Source organism: Curcuma longa, chromosome 16 (assembly GCF_044706935.1).
Source record: "Curcuma longa cultivar G26 ecotype Majalengka, Jawa Barat chromosome 16, ITB_CL_G26_1.1, whole genome shotgun sequence".
NCBI classification, from domain to species: Eukaryota; Viridiplantae; Streptophyta; class Magnoliopsida; order Zingiberales; family Zingiberaceae; genus Curcuma; species Curcuma longa.
This window is the reverse complement of record NC_133876.1, coordinates 3,415,145-3,438,024: the sequence shown is the minus strand read 5'-3', so window position 1 is coordinate 3,438,024 and position 22,880 is coordinate 3,415,145. Positions and strand designations below refer to the sequence as shown.

Genomic DNA, 22,880 nt, shown 5'->3' with positions numbered 1-22,880 from the left:
AACGGTGACTCATCCATAGGTGATCTCAAGCAGGAACATTGGAGAATGCTTTCTACAAGATCTAATGAAGTGTAATTTTTTGGAAGGAAAAAAATGATTTGGCTATCACTGCAACAACGATGATGTTGACTCAAGATATATATTATCTAGCAAATGCTATCAGACAAGAAGTCATTCCTACCATTATTGAAGTAGACCTCAACATTAATTGAGCATAAGTCTCTCTTCGGATTATTAGAATATTTTCTTTAACACTCTTTATCTTATAATTCATTCATCAGATTACTAATCCTTTCTTCATTTAATATTTGTTCACCTGAAGTGTTTCTTCTTAGGTGCTTTCAAAAACTATCGGACCAGCGGCATCCATCAACAATTACCTTTATCAGGGTTCAATCTCTTTAGACTTGGACATAGTCACGGACGGTGCACAAAAACCAATGGATATTATAGGCTGATTCATCATTGAGATGGACATTCTGTTATACTCTCTCTGAATCATCAGGATATCTTCTTCTCTATTTATCTTAATTCATTCATCAGGTCATTAATCTTTACAGTATTGCTTTATAAATTTAATATTAAAGTGCTTCAAACCTCTCAGGCATGGAACACCGAGCCCTGAACTTGCGACTTTGCCTTACGATAGGCCTGAAACATCGAGCCTCGAGCCTTGAGCTTGCTACTTTACCTTATGACAGGCTAGGAACACCGAGCCTTGAGCTCGCAACTTTGCCTTACGACAGGATGGAACACCGAGTCTCGAGCTCACGACTTTGCCTTATGACAGACCGAAACACTGAGCCCCGAGCTCGCGATTTTGCCTTACAATAGGTCAGAACACCGAGCCCCGTGATCGCAACTTTGCCTTACAATAGGTCCGAAGCACTGAGCCCCGAGCTTGCTCCTTTGCCTTACGACAGGCCCGAAGCACCGAGCCCCAAGCTCGCGACTTTGCGTTACGACAGGTCGAAACACCGAGCCTCGAGCTCATGACTTTTCCTTATGATAGGCCGGAACACCGAGCCCCGAGCTCACGACTTTTCCTTACGACAGGCCCACCGAGCCACGAGCTCGCAACTATGCCTTACGATAAGCCGAAACACCGAGACCTGAGCTCGCGACTTTGCCTTATGACAGGCCGGAACACCGAGCCCCGAGCTCGGACTTTGCTTTACGACAGGCCTGAAGCACCAAGCCTCGAGCTCGCGACTTGGCCGTATGACAGGCTCGAAGCACCGAGCCCCGAGCTCGTGACTTTCTCTTACAATAGGCCCGGAGCACCGAAACCCAAGCTCGTGACTTTGCCTTATGAAAGGCTCGAAGCATCGAGCCCCAAGCTCGAGACTTTGCCTTACGACAAGCACGGAGCACCGAGCCCCAAGCTCGTGACTTTACCTTACGACAGGCCAAGAGCATCAAGCCTTGAGCTCGCAACTTTGCCTTACGATAGGCTTGGAGCACCGAGCTTGCAACTTTACTTTACAACAGGCCCGAAGCACTGAGCCTCGAGCTCACTACTTTGCCATATGACAAGCCTGGAGCATCGAGCCCCGAGCTAGCGACTTTGCCTTACGACAGGCCTGTGGAACACAGAGCCCTGAGCTCACGACTTTGCCTTATGCCACCTCATCGAGCGAGGTATCCCGATAACAACTCTATTAGTCAGTCGAACTACACCTCCTTCGATTAGACTAATTGGGGATGCTTGTGATACGACAGGCGATGACACCTCATCAAGGTATCCCGATAACAACTCAGCACATTCCAATCAGTCAAACCACGCCTCCTTCGACTAGACTAATTGGGATGCTTGTGATGTGGTGGAAATATATTACCCCCACATATCATGCGGGATAAAATCATAAAACCGGTTCGTCTTTAAGATTAGGAAATCCTAAAACTGTTTCACCCAAAGAATAAGGAATATGTCTCAAAATATTTCTTAAACAAATATTTCGGGATCTGTCTAAAAAACTAAAATGGATATTTCAGAATATTTCCTAAACGGATGTTAATATTTCGAAGATCAACTACTATAAAAAAGTAACTCATGTCTATGGGTACAGGTACACACACATACAAACCTTAATTTCTCCAAGTCATTAAACTTCTTCCTCACCCACAATCCTAACTTGAGTGTCGGGGTGGCTTGTCAGGACCCACCCTCGGCGTCATTCTAACCCTCTTTTTGAAGTGTTTTTCAAGTCTCTTCTTCTCTCTCGACAACCGTTTTCAAAGAGCGTACACGTTAGCAGTTCTTGAACCAGTACTTGAACCATCCACCGTATATTGGTTGGAACATTGTCCATGCTCAACTTGCATTATCACCATCGGATCCAACAATTTCAACCATTAATTGATGTAAATTTATCTTAATCGTCTTTCTTATTAGATATGTCAAAATCGTATACCAAGACCTTGCAAACCCATGATTTTTTATTTGGAACTATTTTTCTTAGGTAGAATATAATTGATTACTTTGTATTCATAATTTTTTTAAAAATAAAATAATATTTTGTGAAATTTTTTAAATTTTTATTTAGTTTGTTTAACATGAGTCGATCAACTTGAGAAAGTGATGAATTGGCATCATTTTCATTTAGCTAAAGTTGATTGGCCAAAGTTGAGTTATCCCGATCCCATATTGAACTTGGATCAATCCATAATTGGTGGAGTATTAAGCTTTCTTAGGGTTTAAATACTTTCGATAATGAATAACACTGTCAATTTCTTTTAATACGTTCAACCCATATCTCTTTCTCTACTCTCATCATTCAATCTCAATTTCTTTATTATTTTTGTTGTTGTTGTTGTTTACTTTAGCAAAAGATGAAATCTACTACCCCAGCAGTTTCACACGGTCAACCCCATGATCATCTGTGAAGAGGTAAATCGAGAAACTACAGTTGACCACAACGAAGAAGGGTATTTATTGTTGTTGTTTACGACAACACTTTCAATTATCCTCAATAATAGAATCATGGTGTCAATGTTTAAAAATAACACTTTGAATTAGCCTCAATGATTAAATTAAAAATATTTTAATAATTAAAAATACGTTTCATTAATATGGAAACAAATATTTTAATTGAAATAGGTAAATATAATGATGAAGGTTATATAATATTTTTAATAAGTATAAACTAATCATAATTTTATTTTCATATGATACAATTAAATTAGATATAGGATAAACCACACTTAGTATTTCTGAAACGTTTATAAAAAAAATGATAAATCCCAGTCAGTCTCATGGACTCAATCCCTGGGGGTGGCCGGTCCGGTCCCACGGAAGTTTTCCACCGACTACCAGGGTAAATCGGGAAGCGCATACGGCGGCCAATTCAGATGTTCAGCATCCTTTAATTGCGTTCCCCATTTGAAAGAAAATTCTTGCAAATACGTCATAGCTGGAGATCGAACCGCGGGTCCCTGGTTCACAACCTGGATGTCCTACCATTGCACTATTGCCCCGGGGACCTGAAACGTTTATTAATGAATATAAAATTTGATGTCTCGATGTTTCAAATTAATCCTATAATTAATATCTAGAAATTTTCTTTATCATTGATCTTTGATTGAATTTTTTTGTATTTATTGAATGTGTGTTAATCGAACACTTGTTTAACTGTGGTTGCACGTAGATCCGACCACGAATTTTTTTTGTATTTATTGAATGTGTGTTAATCGAACACTTGTTTGACTATGGTTGAGTGTAGATCCGGCCACGATGTGAAATCATCACTTCAATAATTTGAAACCACCGGTTCAACAGTTTATAAAACGTCGATCCTACCGGACCGGCCACCCCCAGAGATGTGGCTATTGGGATTATCATTTATTTTTTTTATAAAACGTCGATCCTTAATTTTAATCATCCAAAATAGTTATAATTTACAGTTCAAAATCGTCAATTCATATTTGAAATTATTCTATATTTGATTACGAGTTCGGATCCAATCTAGATATATATATCACATCTATTATATCTTTTAATTATTATATGTTTCAGGATTGTTTTTACTATATATATATATATATATATATATATATAATAGATTATAAAATTAGTTTTAATAGAAAAGCAGAATAATCTCATATCAAAAAATTCAAGATAAATACATTTAAAAATTTAATTTAAATAGTCTTAATAAAAAATAAAGATAAATAGATTTAAAAATTAATTTAAATAGGAAGATAGAATAGGTTAATTAATATTAAATCATACCATCAATATTATTAAAATATTATAAATATATTAAATAAAAAACTATAATTAGGAAATCTAAATAAAATTTAAAAAATTTAATGAACCATCAATTCAAACTGATAGCTAAATCGACAATTGATTCATCGGTTAATCAGGCCGGGGCCCAACTGGTAATTGACCCATCTAAAGATGAGCTGGTTACGGGTTGGGCCCTCCATTAACTGGGTCAACAGGTAACCAACCCATTGATCACCTAGTTCTAGATTCGGACCGAGTCCAATTCAAACCTAACCAGGTCAGGTCTAACCCTCTTGAGGCATTTGGCTCATAGTTACAAGTGATAGAAAGCCATTAAAGGCTTTATGAATGGATTTACTCAGTGAGCTAAGTTGTAAGAAGTTCTTTTGGTTGGTTAACATTGCAGGGTCTAATGGAAGTTAGCTATATTTAGGGTCCTTAAGAGCATATTGGTGAACAAAAAAATACAGAGTAATTTTTGAAATATGCCTAATGATAAATTTTCAAATTTAAGTCGAGGGAATACCCTACCCTACCCCACCCCCAAGTGATCCAAACTAACTTTCTAACTTTTTTCTTCTCTTCTTCCTTAAACCTCTAAACCTAGCTCGCTACCTAGTTGGTGGAGATCCCTAGAGGAAGGAAAAACAATCTAATGATGGAGGTCCCTAGAGGACTCGATCGCTCTCCTTTTCCTCATTGTTGTCTTCTCTTGTTTTGGGGTCACAACTATAAAGGAAGACTTAGGGCTTTATTGGAATTGAAGTTGAATCAAAGAGAGAAAGAAGTTGTCAAAGAGAGAAGAAACGTCCATCCTCCTAATGGCTAAAGGATAATCTAAATCTTCGAAATGGTAGTTTCATGTGTTAGCATGATTGTAGTGACTTGGAAAGGATCAACATGTAATTAAGGTTCGTCATTGTGAGAGGAGGCATTTGAGAAGAATCAAAGTTGTCGTTGAATTCTTTTTTACAAAAAAGGTGGAATTCGCTACTCTAACGGACCGTGTGAATTCTTTTCTATAAAAAAGGTGAAATCCGCTACCCTAGCGGCTCCACACGGTCGGCCCTACGACTATCTGTGAGGAGGTAAATCGAATAACTATAATTGACCACGACGGAAAAGAGTATTGCTCGGCTTCGTTGAGATTCGAACTCTTGTCCTCTTCTGCAATTCTGTTCCATCGTAACCAACTCAGTTATACCCTAAAGGCAAAGTTGTCGTTGAATTCAAACTTTAGTATGGTGGATATATATAGTCAAATGATTGATTGGGGAGGCAAGTTTTAGTTAATGCATTCAAAGGTGTCATCACAATCTCATTCATGGTGTTGGCCATAAACTCGTGGAGGTATTGGCCATGCACCATTGATGGTGTTAGGCATACTAACTCCATTAACAGTGTTAGTCAGTCTATCATCAATGATGATGTGGGCCCTATTATTATAATGTTAACATTAACCTAATTATATTGACAATGTTAGCCTAACATGCTTGGTACGATACTATTTAGAATATTTAACCCAATGTTTCTTGGTGTCACCAGCCGTTAATTGCAAGTGATATAGTTCTGTTCATGGAGGTCATTCATATGAAATTCATTTACTTTTTCTTGTTTTGCTAATGTTGGCTAATGATATTTATAAATAAAGATTTTGAATATCTAGTAATCTCCAGATGGCTAGGATAAGTAATTATAATCTCAACAATCAAGATAGTATAGGCCATGTTCCCGTGATGATCTAATTGTTTCTGCAAATAATTACAATGGAAAAAACAAACAAGAAGAAAGCCACACAAGAATTAAATCATTCAACTGCTGTACACCACTACATGTTCATCAGCAAGTTGGGCATTTACATGGATAGGGGAAACAACTTAACCATCATTCTAACTTCCCGAAGATTTTGGTTGATTCCCCATATATACATGCACAATACAAATTGGAAGGGTTATGACTTACATCAAAAGAACTTCGAAACAAGACGACGTAGAATATGCTTCGACTTAAACCTCAATCAAGATGAATGTGGCACGACTCTAGAACAATGGGCCCATCAAAGAATCAAGCCTATTGCTATAACAATGGCAATCTCTGACATTCAAAATATTGTCTTTAAACGATGAGATATACAGTCCATTGTCATGGGGGGGCATTGGATCTGAAATTCTGAGGATTTGAAGTTTGTGAGTGTTTAGCCTAGTTTAACGCCCCCCATTCCTTTTTGCTTCTAGCAAAGAACCATCTTTAAGTGCTTCTCGAGCTTCGTTCTCCATCCCAAGAGCCAAAAGGGTAGCAGCCTGAAGATACAATGCACTTGGCCATGTAGGTGATATAACTAGTGCCTGCATCGCATCGTTAAGAGCTTCCTGTGGCATATCATTCATCAGATATGATAAGCAACGGCGTGCAAAAATGGTTGGCGAAACCATTGTCCCAACATCAATAAACTGCATGTCACAAAGTATTTGGTCATTAGACTTTCATGCACAGTATCAATGTATATGAATGTAGAAGTTATGGATTTTGAAAGAATGTAAGTAGGCAAACAAGTGCAGGGGATCATCATATTAGCATTAACAAACAAACACAACTCCTAATTTCTGACAAGAGATCAATTGATTCAATTATCCCTTTAACCTTGCACCAATATTTCCAAAATGACATCAATAAGAAAATTTTGTTAGTATTAAAGTTCACAATATGGAAGTTATATTGTATGATAACATGCTGATATGATAGGCGTGAAAAGGCACATGAAGAATATAGCTATTTCTTAGGGAAAAGAAAAGGTACAAAAATATCAAAACCATAATAATTATTAAAATGATGTTTCAACAACTAATAGGCGTTGACTTAATGATTTTGGTCATCTATAAGAGAGCTCTGATGATTAAGATGTTACTTAGATCTACATGCTTCTGGGGGCAATGTTTACTCTGTTCCTGTTATTCCAGAATGTGGTTGCATGAACAATTCATTTGGTCACATGCTCCTGCTTAAACCTTATAGCAGATAAAGAGATAATCTAAGGCCTTGGCTTCCAATGTGAAAAAATGGTATCTTTAAAATGCATATCCTTGTTTCTCTAGAGAAACAATTTGGACTTTAATATCTAACAGGATTGGATTACAAATTTACATATGGAGTCTGGTTATTATCGCACTGCAAAATTAACGCAACTAATAGATTGTTATGCTTGTTCATTATTGAACTTTCCTATACAACTTACAAGAGATAATAGAGTTACATCAATACAATCTTTTCAGAAAGTTGGGATATTAGGACATGGCCTTATTTCTAACCCTTAGTTAAATGTGGTGGTGTAATTATTGATGACTGACAGAATGGATAAATGTTTCTACCAGCGCAAAATATGAACAATAAAGACAGTGAGCACAAGAATAAATTACCTGGGTGTAGCACTCAATTGCCGTAGTAAAATCCTTGTGCCTGAAAGCAGTATCACCCTTCTTTTTTGAGTTAAGTGTTTCTTGCATTTGATTCGTCCACATTTGAAATGACAGCTAAAAGAAAGGAAATGAACGAGATATGTAAAATCAATGAAATGCTTTAGGCATTAAATGATTCTGTTTCAAATCATTAACAAAATTATCAAAACAATATAAGACCAACAAAAGGCATCTCAATCATCAAGAGCCTTTTGGAGCATTCCATATCATGTTAAAATACTTCTGGATCCCAATTATTAAGACATAGTTATATCTGACGAGTGGCATTTGGATGTTTTGAAATAAAATCAGCTAATTTTGCAGAGCAAACATCAATTGGAGAATTAAGAATTTAACGACAGTAGAAAATGACTAGGAGGACATACTTAAAAATGGAAGAAAAACTTACACCCTACTTGCTCTTCGGATACTGTGAAGTGCACAATAGAAAAATGCATTACAAACTAAAGGCAAATGGTAAGGTTGATACTTGAGGAAGTCAAAATGTGCATCTTCTAAAGCAAAATGAATAAATGTAATTATGTTATATGTATTTGGAATTCCAATCTGAATCTTGCCTAGAAAATCAGCTCATACTATGTTCATGAGATAGTAGTAGAAATATTCAGAGGAAACATCTGCACAATATTCATATGTACTTGTATGCATACAAGTCTTTCACAGGTCAAGAAAAAGAAAACTTCTCATATGCAAACCTCATTTGTTGTACCCTCGTCATCTTTGTATCCAAGTGCTTCCAATATTTCATGAATTGCAGTCAAATCCATTCTGGAACAAGCTTCACCCAGGGGAGAAAGTGAAAGTGATTCTATTGAGGATGCACCACCATGAGGGATATCCATCAAAACATAAGAAGGGACCTACAGGATACATCATGTAGATCTTTATAATGGATCTAAAAGCAAGATTCTAAACTAATTTCTAAAACATATTGATAGCACAGAGATGCACCTCGAGTAAGCATAGTGTAACTTGCAAGATAGAAAAACTCCATAAAACCAAACTATTAAAGGTGAGCAAAAATTCAGTTAAACCGAATAAATCGACCGAACCAACCGAATTTAAAAATTTGATTCGGTTATTTCGGAATTTCGATTATTTTTTCTAAAAAAAATAAGTTAATTCGGTTCAATTTTGGTTTTAAAATTTCTTATTTAGTTAAACTGAATAAACAAATAATTAAAATAAAAAAATAATTTATAAATTCTTAAATAAGTAAACTTATAAATCTCTAACTAATTGGTAAATTTTTCATAATATTTAAAAAATTTGATTCTTTCGGTTAATTCCGTCGAAAACCAAATTAATCGATATTTTAACGGTTTGATTTGTTCGGTTTTTATTTGAAAATTCGGTCAGTTTGGTTAGTTCAAAAAAAAATCGGTTCGGTTCAATTTCGATTAATTTGGTTCAGAATCGAATTCGGTTTTAACCGAATACTCAGCCCTAACAACTATGAGTAGGAGAAATGTGCACCAAGATTATTTTTTCTAAAATAATAAAAAAAACTTTAAAACATCAAGCTTATTTGTTAGTTTGATCAACAACAAAGTACAAGTGCAAGGGGTCAAAGACAGACAAAACCCCATCATGAAAGCCAAACGGAAAGAGAAAATGGGGGAGTTGCTCACTTCAGTCTCCTTCTGGAGTGGAGTTAATGCATGTACTATTGACCTCACATTAGGGCGTTCACGTTGTTCATATTGTAGGCACCTTGAAGCTAATCGTACTAATTCAGTCCCATCTTCATCTGAGAATTGCCCTTCCAAACAAGAGTCTGTCAGACTATTGAAATTACGATCTCGTATCAAGTCAAGGGCCTGCAAGAAAATCTCTGGACAAATTTAGATACAACAGATACACATAAGCCAAAAAAAATCGTGTGCAACAATATAAGAACCTTATATTCCCATTACTAAATGGACATAAGTTGGATTTTCTGCTTGGATTAGCTATAATCATACCAATGCCATCCTTCTTTGCTCAAATATCAAATGCATCAGAACTAAAGGACAAATTAGATTTGAATTTGGGGCTGAATGTCTCAGCCAGACAATGGCTCAGGCATATAACAAGTTAAGAAGAGACGCCTGAAGGCTTAAATTAGAAAATGTAAATGACCTAAAGTCAATAAGCTCTACTAATCTAATTAAGTTGACATTTTAGGTTGGGGAGTTAGTCATGATAAAGATGAAGCTCAGACAGCCCACGGAATGAACAAATGCAAAGTGCTTTCACTTGATTTCAATTATGCAGCACAAAATTCTATAAGAAGTTTTCCTTTCATGAAGGTCATATTACTTGAAATATCTCAAGGTTCTATAACTAAAGGAGAGTTATCATTCACTCCCATTATGCTAGGTTGAACTGATCCTTGCAAAAATCAAAGTCAAGTGAGCTGACGAGGGACAAGGCTGGATGAAATCAAATTGACAGCTTCTTAGGGTCTTTTTGTCCAGGTGCAGGTAGTCTAAATTTTCACAAACATGTTTATTTCACTGGATCTCTCTCCGAAACAATGAGTTACGCCTTTTCGTATGGGTCAGAACTTACCCAACAAGAAATCATGCTACATTAGGATCATTATAGTTACAACAACTACAAACTGAGGTTTCAGTCATCGACTCTCTATGACAATGTCTCAGGCCTAGTTATTGCCATCCCTTTGTGAAGAAGTCCTCCTCTCTGAAGTTACAGGTCATTTAATTGAGTTCCTTAAAGAGAGTTGTCTTGTGCCCTTAGTATTCACTACCTAGACATTTGTATTAATTTTAGGTACGTCCTTTGATCGAAAGTTAAACTCTACTACAACCAAAGTCAAAGTAGACCCCAAATGAGAAAATAACATGTGACTCAGATCAAGTTGACCCTCCTCTACTTTGTAATTCTTCACCTACAACCACTAAACTTCCTTCAGTATTAATATGCACCCTAGTGTCATTGACTCACTTTTAGATAGTCATCAACGGAAAAGAATGACAGTGTTCCTGAGCATTAAGTCCACAATTTGTGATAGATAGCATCAAGGTTTAAAATCTCGACCTGTGCCGAGGTTTCAATTCTGGACCGGAATGATACGGTTTCGGTATCGTATCATGTCGTACCGATATAATTTCAGTATTTTTAAAATTTTAAATATAAATGTATATTAATTTTATTAATATTTGATTATTAAATATGCTTTATATGTTGAGATATTGAATTTATATTTCAATATTTTCTCATAAGATAATGTCTATTAAATTGTTATCAAAAATATTTTTTAAAAAATAATTTTTAAAATTCAAATTATAAAATCATTTGAAAGGTTAAAAATAATTATAAAATTATTTGAAAATCTTCAATTATTTTTTTGAATGTATTTGTAAATTTTTAATTTTAAAAAATTTATTTGAAATGTTTAAGAATTATATTTTCTTTAAATTTTTAGATTATTTTAAATTTATATTTAATTTTAAAATTTTTTTTAATTATTTTATAAAATTTTTATTACTTTTTAAAATTATTTAAAATTTTTGAAATAATTTTTAATATTTTATAACTATTAATAATAGTTTATTTTTAAAAAATACATATTTAAAAAATAAAAAATTACTAAACCAAAAAAAAAAAAAATCGCGGCTGCAATAACTCGTAGAGGTCGTCACTGTCAAGCAACTTTGAAATTCCAGAAAAATTCCCCTTTCTTTTCCGGAGGCTTCTCATTAAATAGAATTGCTTTACAATTTATCTTTAGTAACAAAGTAAATATGGCTACCATATTAATTACAGATTAATTACAGATAATCTAATTTAAGTATGTACTAATTGCAAATAATCTACTCTAGGTAATAATATATACACAGCACAATTATGGCAAAGTAAATTCCATATTTGATAGGTCATAATATCTGCCATTGATATCCCCCCTCAAATTGATGTTGGATGATCAACAAGCATCAATTTGTCAATAAGAAAGTGATGACGGTGTCGGGAGAGAGCTTTAGTAAACACATCAGCAATTTGGAATTCGGTGGTTATATGTGGAAGAGTGATGACACAAGCATCATATGCTTCACGAATAGAATGACAATCTACTTCGATGTGTTTAATGCGTTCGTGAAATACTAGATTAGCAGCAATTTAAATAGCACTAGTATTATCTGCATGAAGTGGAGTAGGCTCAAGTTGGGGAAACCCAAGTTCACCCAACAGTCCCCGAAGCCAAACTATTTCAGAACAAGCAGAGGACATAGCGCGATACTCTGATTCTGTGGAAGACTTAGACACCCGATCTTGTTTCTTACTTTTCCAAGCAATAAGAGAGGTACCCATAAACATGCACCAACCTGTAACTGAGCGTCGAGTATCAGAACAACCAGCCCAATCAGCATCACTATACGCAACCAAACGAATAGGAGAGCCCACAGAGAAGAAAAGTCCCCGGGAAGAAGTGCCATGCAAATAGCGAATAATGCGTCGAACTGCAGCCAAGTGAAGATGTGTAGGTGCTTGTAGAAATTGACTAACTTGTTGAACAGAAAAGGCAATATCAGGCCGGGTAATAGTCAGATAGTTCAAGCTCCCCACTAGTTGTCTATATAAAGAGGGATCTGAGAGAAAATCACCCTCATCACGGCGATATTTAACGTTCACCTCTAAAGGATGATCAACAGAACGACCATCCTGCAGACCAGCCAAAGCCACTATCTCCTGGAGATATTTATGCTGGTGTAAGAAAATTCCAACTGGAGTAGAGTGCACCTCAAGCCCCAAAAAATAGTGTAAAGATCCCAAGTCTTTCATATGAAAAGACCCTTGAAGATGCTCTTGAAGCTGAGAAATTAAGACAGAGTCGGACCCCGTAATAACAATATCATCAACATATACCAGGAGCAAGACGATTCCTTTCGCAGTTTTGCACAGGAATAAAGAAGAATCATACTGACTTTGGACAAAAGAGAAGCTAATAAGCGTAGAGCGAAACTTGTCAAACCAAGCACGTGGAGCCTGCTTCAAACCATAGAGTGAACGTTTTAGTTTGCAAACATCAGAAGAGGGTGTAGAAAATAACCCTAATGGTGGAGTCATATAAATTTCTTCCTTAAGATCTCCGTGCAAAAAGGCATTTTTCACATCCATTTGTCGTAATGACCATCCCTTGGAAGCAGCAATAGCTAGGATAAGTCGCACTGTCATCATCTTAGCTACAGGAGCAAATGTCTCCTCATAATCCACTCCATACTCCTGGCGATTACCAAGGGCCACCAGCCTTGCTTTATATCTATCAATTGAGCCATCAGATCGTAGCTTAATAGAATATACCCATTTACAACCAATGGGCTTAGCACCATTTGGGCAAGGAACAATATCCCAAGTGTGATTCTCCTGAAGAGCCTGAAGTTCTTCCTGCATAGCTTTAACCCAACATGCCTGCTTAGTCGCATGCGAATAAGAGGTAGGAACTGTAGTATCAGCTAAAGTGGCAGAAAAACCATATTTATCAGGAGGATGACGAGTGCGAGAGGATTTCCGAAGAACCATTGGATTAGGATCGGGAAGAGTTTGAGTTTGTGATGGTGAGACTTTTCGCCGTTGATATATAACGCCAGGTATAAAACGATCAGTTGATGGTGAGATATCCTCAAAATGAGGAAGAAGAATACTTCCAGAAGGAGAAACATGTTGCGGAAAATAATACTCATGCTCAAAGAAAATCACATTTCGGGAAATACGCAAACGATTAGCAATCGCATCATAACATAGAAAACCTTTTTGAGCATTGTTGTAACCCATAAAAGCACACCGTACGGATTGAGCTGTAAGCTTGTGACGCTCATGAGAAGGCAAGTGGACAAAACAAACACACCCAAATGTGTGCAACATGTGATAATCAGGATGCATACCAAAAAGACGATAGTAAGGAGAATCAAAATTCAGTTGTTGAGAAGGCAACCGATTAATCAAATACACAGCAGTAGACAAGGCTTCCACCCAAAATATAGGCGGAACTGAGGACTCTAGGAGTAGTGTGCGTACCATATCCAACAAGTGACGATGTTTTCGTTCAGCCACCCCATTTTGTTGGGGAGTATAAGGACATGACCGTTGTGATAAAATACCTTTGTTTTGCAAAAGGGCTTGAAATTCATGTGATAGATACTCACCACCATTATCAGATCGTAAAATCTTAATGCACGTAGAGAATTGTGTCTCAATAAAAGCCAGAAATTTTTGAAAAACAGTGAACACCTCAGCTTTGCTACGTAGAAAATATATCCACGTGAATCGACTATAGTCATCAATAAACGTCACAAAATATCTATACTGTGCATGGGAAGTAACTGGAGTAATGCCCCAAACATCACTATGTATTATCTCAAAGCATGTCTTAGCACGACCACCATGAGTAGGAAAAGGTAAAACTTTACTTTTCCCAAGTTTACAAGTAGTGCAAGCAAGAGGTAATTGATGTTTAAAAGACTGAATGTTGTCACCAAGAAAGTCATTCTTCATTAAATTAGATAAAATCTCATTATTCGGATGACCCAATCGTTTATGCCAAACATCGGCCTTATTTGTAGTAACAATAGAAGAGAAGGACAAATTTCTAGGAATAGAAAACTGCAACGGAAATAATCTTCCCACTTTAGGCCCCTTCGCGATCACCTGACCCGACACCTGATCCTGTACAATACAACCATCACGAGAGAAATGTACATCACAGTGATTATCAACCATCTGACCAACAGAAATTAGATTTGTAGACAACCCAGGAGAGATAAATACATGACTAAAAGAAGACCCTATATCACCAATGGCTGTAATTGGAAGATTACTGCCATTAGCAATCTGAATATTTTGTGAGCCATTATACTGTCGTACATTATGCAACAGATCAGGTGACCCAGTCATATGATTGGACGCCCCAGAATCAACAATCCACGAAGAAGAAGTATTCATACCTTGGCCCTGAAGTGTAAGAGTAGAAAAGGTTGTGAGAATCATCTGTTGGACCATCTCTGGCGTAAGAACAGATTGATTGGTGCCAGTGACTGTAGATGTAGGACCAATAACATTAAGATTTGGAACAACAACTTTGAAAAGCTTAGATCCGTCGATTTTTCGAACGTGTAGGGCACTCCTTGATAATGTGCTCATGTTGCTTACAGTAGTTGCAGAATTTCCTACTGCAGTTGCGAGCAATATGCCCAAACTCCTTACAACTATAGCACTGCAGTTGATCCTTACCACGGTTCCTCCCTTGAGCAGCATAAGCAACATTGATAACTGCAGATTTTTCTTGTGATGCACCTAGAACAGCTTGGGATCTTTGTTCTTCACGCAACAATTCTCCAAGACATATATTCAAAGAAGGAACTGGATTTCTATTTAGCAATCCAGCCCGAGCAACATCAAAGTCTGATCTCAATTTCATTAAAAACTGATCATGTTTACTAACTTCATGAATTGCCTGAATACTAGCTAAGGCCTCCTTTGATACTTTTGAATATATAATATTAGAATATTCGCCCCAAAGATTAAGAAATCCAGAATAATATTGCTCAATAGAAAGATCACCTTGACTGAAGTTACCAATCACAAGCTCTAGTTGGAATCGTCTTGCAGTATTATCTTGATGGTATATTCGTTTCAGGTAATCCCACATCTCCTTAGCCGTATTAAAAGAACGTAAATTGTTCACCATATGAGCTTCGATGGATCCGAGAAGGCAAGAGATAATTCAGGCATCCTTTGTCTCCCATTGACCAAGGTCCTTAGCGTTTTCATGAGCCATTAACGACCCATCAATGTGACCACAAAGCTCCTTCCCTTTCAGAAACATCCGAAACTGAAATTCCCATGTAGCATAATTCTTTCCGGTAAATTTGATAGGCAAAGTCTCCGTAGCCATCCGAAAAATAGAAATCTTAATCCAAACTCTCAATCACAAGTTAATCAACCGAAAAAAAAAATTCCAGAAAATTGTTGAGTGGAAATCAACCAAAAGCAAACCAGAGAGCTTTTATCTAGTTTCTTAGAGTTGTTTATGTTATGAGTTAGCAGTGAGTGTTATGTGTTAACAATCTTAAATTTAATGATGAGTTCATTTAGTTCATTTAACGATGTATTCATTTAATGATGTTCATGTAGGATCGTTGAGAGCGCTAGAGGGGGATGAATAACGCTATCAGTAGCATTTTCCTTTTTCATAAATTCATTCATAAATTCGATCAGAGTAAAGAAAATTGTAGCAGAAAATGTTAAGCACAAAGACTCACAAAGACAAGGGTATTTTTTACTTGGTTCACAACCACAGGCTGCTACTCCAAGGCTCACGATCATTTGATCATTTACATTGGACAATCCACTAAGTAACTCCCCTCTTATGAAAGGGAGTTTATCTATTATAAAATATCAAAACAGTAAAAATATTACCATCCTTAGAAATCAAGTACAGAATCAAATAAGTATTACCAAAGTAAAAGATTTGCAGAATTTCTCGTGCAACATTTCGGCGTTACGACAATGTTCCTAGGTGTGTCTTCACGCGTAGACAGTCGTCAGTTGTCTTTGAGTTGATGTTCTGAGGGGTCTCTCTCGAAGCTCTTATATAGGGCTTTCCGGGTGCCTGGAACTCTTTCTAGGCGCCTCTACGTTGTTCGTCGATCCACCATCGGCGCTGTTGACTCAGCCCTTCCAGGCGCCTGTATCCCTTTTTGAGTGCCTGAATGCTGACGTGGAGGTTCCGGATGAACTTTAACTTCTGCAATGCTTATCTAAATCTGGGCGCTTGGAACCACTCCGGTGGCTTGGAAGCTGAGGTGTCCCGACCACTGGGACTCCTCCATCTCACTACTTTACTAGCCCGGTTCCGCTGATGTCCGGTCACCTGGATCAAATCTGGGCACTTGGACTTCGGTCACCTGGATCAAAGTTCCCATCCCTCTTTTCATGCATTACAAGTTAGCACAAAACAAAGATAACATGAAGGAGTTAAACAGTTTTGCAACTGTTTATGGTCTTAACTAGGGGTGCAAACAAATCGAGCCGGCTAGCGAACTTTTCGAACCAGTTTGAATAATATTTGATTCGTATTCGAAATTATCAAATTCGAGCAAAACTCAAACATGTTCGATAATTTTTTGAACCGAATTCGAATTTATAATATTATGTTTGACTATTCACGAGCCACTCACGAGCTTTTATTTAATTTTATTATATATTTATTATATTATTTAAACTCGAATAGTTTGAATCGAACTCGAATAATTTAAGGTATTTCAAACTAAAGTTTGATTTTTCTCGAATTAAGGTTCGAATAATTCGAATCAAACTCGAGCTCGAATCATATTTCGAATCAAACTTGAGCCAAAATTATTGATATTTTCAAAATTTGAATCGAATTCGAATATCATATATATGTTTTGAGCTTGAATTCAAATATTAATATTTTTATATTATTCGATTCGATTCGACTCGTTTGCACCCTTAGTCTTAACTTCAAATTTTTAATGAAATCCTAGGTTAGATCGACGCCTACTGTTCCCACACTGGGAACGCACCCTTATCCACTCCACTCAGAAGAATTTATCTGTTTGCTAACAAGTCCTCCAGACTTGTTAGACTTTCTACTTAGCCTCGATTCTCGACCCCCAAGATTTGCTTCTAGACATCTGGTCCACCTTCATCTCTGGTCCACCTGACCTGTCTGGACTTCCACTGCCATGCATCTACCACCTGACCTGCCTGGACTTTCATGGTGCCTTGATCCAAGACTTCTGCCTAGTCCTCTAGACCAGGACTTCAACTGCCTAACCTCCAGCCAGGACTTTCCATTGCCTAGTTTTCACTAGGACTCCCATTACCTAGTTTCCACTAGGACTTGCCTGTGCCTAGCCTCAACTAGGACTTTCCTATGCTCCCTGCACACATAGATCAACACGTTAGAAATCACCACACACTTAACTTGAACCTTTTGCCATCATCAAAACTAAGGTTCGATCATCTGGTTCTCCTTGCACCAACAATCTCCCCCTTTTTGATTATGACAACCTGAGTTTCAAGTTAAGAAAAAGACATGTCTGAATGAATGCAATGCTATTCAATTCATGTATGTGATAACAGTTATGCATAAGTATGTAGCATGATATAGCATGATTATCTATCTCCCCCTGCTTTCAGGACTCCCTCTGAATTTATACTTGAGAAAACAATCAGGTTTTTAAAATTCTTTTGTATGTTTGTACTCTCTCCTTGAACTTGATATGGTTTAGTTTTGATCAATTTGATACAAAACTATTCAAGTCCCTTTCTTAAAAACACTTTTGAAGATGTAAAAATTTAAAATTTTTTGAAATCATAAAATCATTTAAACTTGAAATCTATATATCTCTTCCCCTTTGATATAATCAAAATATAATAAGCATATAGGTTTGAGTCCAAGCATGTTATCTTAAAAGAAAATACTTAGACAAAAAAATTTATCTGTGGAACGCATGTCCAACTTAGGCTTTAGCTATCAAGAAATAGTAGCTTGACATAGTTAGTCAAGTTTAAGTGTATCATTCCATTTAGATTATGCTAGGAACACTTGATTTATAATCTATGTTTATAGCCCAAATTTTGGTTTGATGCACAGACATAAGCATCTAAAACTTAGGCTAGAATCCTATGCATCTCACACCATTCTAGATTTCACAATACACAATTAAGTTAGCTAATGTGCTTTGTGAGATGCTTAACAAAGATCTATAGGTTCATGCTTTCTAGGGGAGAATTCTAGTCTAAGACTAAAACATTCCTTTCATTTGCTTTAAAATTCAAAATTTGAAAGTAAATTTTTCAAAAGGAAAAATAAACTTTTTAAAACATTTTTGAAAAACTAAGTAATAGTAGATTAGAAGACATGAGTTTTTGAAAATCCAATATTTTCCCTTAGTCTACCAAGTATAGTAAGAGAATTTTAACAAAAGTGTTGGAATGCAAAACTAAATTGATAATATTGAAAAAGTGTGCAACAAAGTCAGTAGGTTAGTATATGTTCAATCAAAACTATATCTACTGAGGGGTGGTGGTAGATGACCCATGCTCCAAGATCTAAACATGTCCATCATTTGAATATGTCTGTCCATCATCTCAGCATGTCTAGCTAGACTCCTCTCCTCTTGACTGTCTAATCGACTGATCATAGTTTGCTGCAAACTCTGAACTGTCTCCTTGAGTCTAGTCAATCTCTGATCTGTGGTAAATGGAGGTGGAGGTGGGGGAAGTTGAATTAGATCCTCGAAGTCAAACCCCCAGGACAATTTACCACAGATCAGGACAATTTAATTAAGGTAAAATTTACCACAGATCAGAGTTGAATTAGATCCTCTAAGTAAAATTTAATTAAGGTAAAATTTATTAGAGATTTGGTAAAATTTAATTAAGGTCAAATTTATTAGAGATTTGGTAAACTTAATTATGGTAGAATTAATTTAAGATTTGGTAAACTTAATTAATATAAATTAATTTTAATTAAATTAAGGATTAACATTTTACATTTAATTAACTTTTAATTAATTTCCATTTTAATAATTAATTAAATTCCATTTTAATTGATTAATTAATTTTAATTCATTTATGTTTTAACTGATTTTAATTAAATTAACTTATGCTTAATTAATTGATTAATTGAGTTTTTATGAATTGATTAATTAATTTACATTTAATTGTTTTAATCATCTTACCCATTTCTAGATGATCGCACAGTTAATCCTATGAGTTGTGTGAGATGATTTTTTAATTTTATCTTAATTAAGGAATTAATTTCTTGTTATCTATCATTTGATTAAACTTGTGTTAGATTTAAGTTCCGTTCGATTCACTAAACATACATTTCAAGAGTCAGCTTCCAAGCGGTGGCGAGGCATAAAGACCTTCTTAGTTATCGGATTAACGACCACTTTCTAAGATAAAGCTGAATCAGAAAATCATATATTTAGCTAATCTAGGGATAAACTTTGATCTAACTAGTCTAGGATGTGGCGAGGTAGCTTCGGCTAGTTCGACTTAGCTAAATAGACCATGTAAGGTACACCTTACCCACTTAACTACTTAAACTAGGTTTCCCTAATGTACTATCATCTCGTCCCACCCTGATACTATGTTGGGCAAGTGTTAATTAAATTTTTTAGTCCTTACCTAGCCTAGGTTGGTCTAAAAGCAGAAATTAAAAAATAAGAAAATAAAAAATGAAGACGGTTAATTCAATTATGTGTGGTTTTAGATCCCCTGGATCACGACCCTTATTGGGTCTGATCAAATAATGTATTTGATCCTTGGGGACCTATAATTGGTTCGATCAAATTGGATTAATCAGTTTAGATTTGGGAACTCATGTTTGGACTCTTGGTTTCTTGGGTCTATGCAATAATGTCAAGTATGTTCTATGCTTAACTTTGTGTCCAATCCCATCAATTGTATCCAGCCCTTTAGTTTTCAAAAATCATGTTAAGATACTTGGAACCTAAGGTGAATTTTTGAAGGGATCTTTTCAGATCGTCAACCTGAAGTTTCAATTGGGAGTTCTCTTCCTCAAGTTTAACTTGAGTTGAGTCCCCAACTTGAATGACTTCAGTTGGCGGTCTGGAGTTGACTTTCTCCTTAAAGAGTGCTACCTCCTCTTCGAGCGATTCAACACGAGCATTGAATTTGACTAATTTCTTTGTTAAACTAAAATAATTGAGTATAACTTATCAACACTTATAGTGGTATTGGAATTTTCGAAAACGCATGCGGATCTGTGGCTTGAGCTTGAGTCTATATCTGACTCGCTGTCGATTTCTATTGGTTCATCCGGAGCCGGAAGCGCAAGAAATTTCGTGGTTGGTTATTCTTTTGACTCTTCTGACGAGGATTCATCCCACATTACTTTGAGTGTCTTCTTTCTTAATTTGTGCTCCTTCTTTTGATTTGGACACTCTGATCTGAAGTGACCTTTCTCCTTGCACCCGTAGCAAGTGAGCTCCATTTTGCTGATAGAAGGTTTGTTGGAATTTGACTTTTGAACCACCTTCTTTACTTTCGATTTCTTTATGCTATGCTTCTTCCGCAGCATCTTTCGAACTAAGTTCACAAGTTCTGTTGTAACATCGTCGTTACTCTCGAAATCTAATGATGCATCAGACTCTTTATCTGTCTGCTTTTTGGACCTTCTTTCTTTGGTTGGTCCTGCAATTAGTCCTCCCCAGAGAACAGAGGTGGTCTTGCTGTACTGAATACTTTTTAATAGGCCATTTGAATCTAGCACAAATAAATAAACAACAAAATTGTTCCAAGACTTGCTCTTGGATTAGCAGTGCGGGAGAAAGATGAAATAAATCAACGAAAATTCAGAAAACTTGCTCGACCAATGGTTGCACTATGTTCGAGCGCCCCTTGCTCTGATACCAATTGTAGGATCGTTGAGAGCGCTAGAGGGGGTGAATAGTGCTATTAGTAGCGTTTTCATTTTTCATAAATTCGTTCATAAATTCGATCAGAGTAAAGTAAATTGCAACGAAACATATAAAGCACAAAGACTCACAAAGACAAGGATATTTTTTACTTGGTTCACAACCATAGGTTGCTAGTCCAAGGCCCACGATCATTTGATTGTTTATGTTAGACAATTCACTAAGTAACTCCCCTCTTACGAAAGGGAGTTTATTGATTATAAAATATCAAAACGGTAAAAATATTACCATCCTTATAAATCAAGTATAGAATCAAATGAGTATTACCGAAGTAGAAGATTTGCAGACTTTCTCGTGCAGCACTTCGACGTTACGACAACGTTCCTGGGTGTTCCTTCACGCGTAGATAGTCATCAATTATCTTTGAGTTGACGTTCTGAGGAGTCTCCCTCGAAGCTCTTACATAGGGCTTTCCGGGCGCCTAGAACCCTTTCTAGGCACATCCACGCTGTCTGCTGATCCATCAGCGGCGCTGCTGACTCAGAACTTTCAAGCGTCTATATCTCTTTTCGGGCACCTGTATGCCGACGTGGATATTCTAGATGAACTTTGACTTCCACAATGCTTATCCAAATCTGGACACTTGGAACCACTCCGGGCGCTTGGAAGCTGAGGTGTCCCAACCATTGGGACTCTGCCATTTCACTGCTTTGCTGACCCGGTTCCGCTGACGTCCAATCACCTGGACCAAATTCGGGCGCCTGGACTCCGGTCGCTTGGATTCCAGATAAGGGCGTCTAGAATTAAAGTTCCCACTCCTCCTTTCCTGCATTACAAGTTAGCACAAAACAAAAATAACAGGAAGGAGTTAAACAGTTTTACAACTGTTTATAGTCTTAACTTTAGATTTCCAGTGAAATCTTAGGTTAGACCGATGCCTACTATTCCCACACTGGGAGCGTGACTTTACCCACTCCACTCGAGAGAATTTACCTATTTTCCAGACTTGTTAGACTTTTTGCTTAGCCTCGATCCTCGGTTCCCCAGGATTTGCTGCTAGACATTTGGTCCACCTAGACCTACCTAGACTTTCTACCAAACATCTGATTCACCTGATCTGTCTGGACTTCCCCTGCCATGCATTTGGTCCACCTGATCTGCCTGAACTTTCACCTGGTGCACTTGATCCGCTAAGACTTCTACCTAGTCCTCCAGACCAGGACTTCCACTGCCTAGCCTCCAGCCAAGACTTTTCATTGCCTAATTTCCACTAGGACTTCCATTGCCTAGTTTCCACTAGGACTTGCCTGTGCCTAGCCTTAACTGGGACTTTCCTATACTCCCTGCACACTTAGATCAACATGTTAGAAATCACCACACACTTAACTTGAATCTGTTGTCATCATCAAAATTAAAGTTCGATCATCTGGTGCTCCCTGCCCCAATAGTTCATTTCATGATTTGTTCGACTCTTACTAGTTCTGGTATTAGTGATGAAGTTTAGCCTACTCGAGTTTGGTTCCGTTTCAGGTTTCGACCCTCGGTGCGAATAATGAATGGAGGAGAAACGCTTCACACGTTTTAGTCATGTGTATTTAATTTCTCATAAATATGAAGATTAGATTATTTCAAACATTATATGAACGCACCCTACACACTGGTATATTTGTCAGAAGGCAAAATATAATGATAAAAAAATTATTAGACAGCGTCCTCTCAAACTCTTCTAGATATGGTTTGGTCAATGATAGCTCAAGC

The 22,880-nt window shown here is 36.8% G+C and overlaps 1 protein-coding gene across 1 annotated transcript; it reads right to left on the bottom strand.

Moving 5' to 3' along the window:
- Positions 1-6,013: 6,013 nt before the first annotated feature.
- On the bottom strand, positions 6,014-9,548 carry LOC141847586 (putative serine/threonine-protein kinase BSK3; the record flags this gene model as incomplete). Its single annotated transcript, XM_074735643.1, has 4 exons — positions 6,014-6,681; positions 7,645-7,758; positions 8,400-8,564; positions 9,336-9,548. Coding segments are annotated over 4 exons (738 nt in total), but the record flags the coding sequence as incomplete, so codon positions are not given.
- Between the last annotated feature and the right edge of the window lie 13,332 nt (positions 9,549-22,880).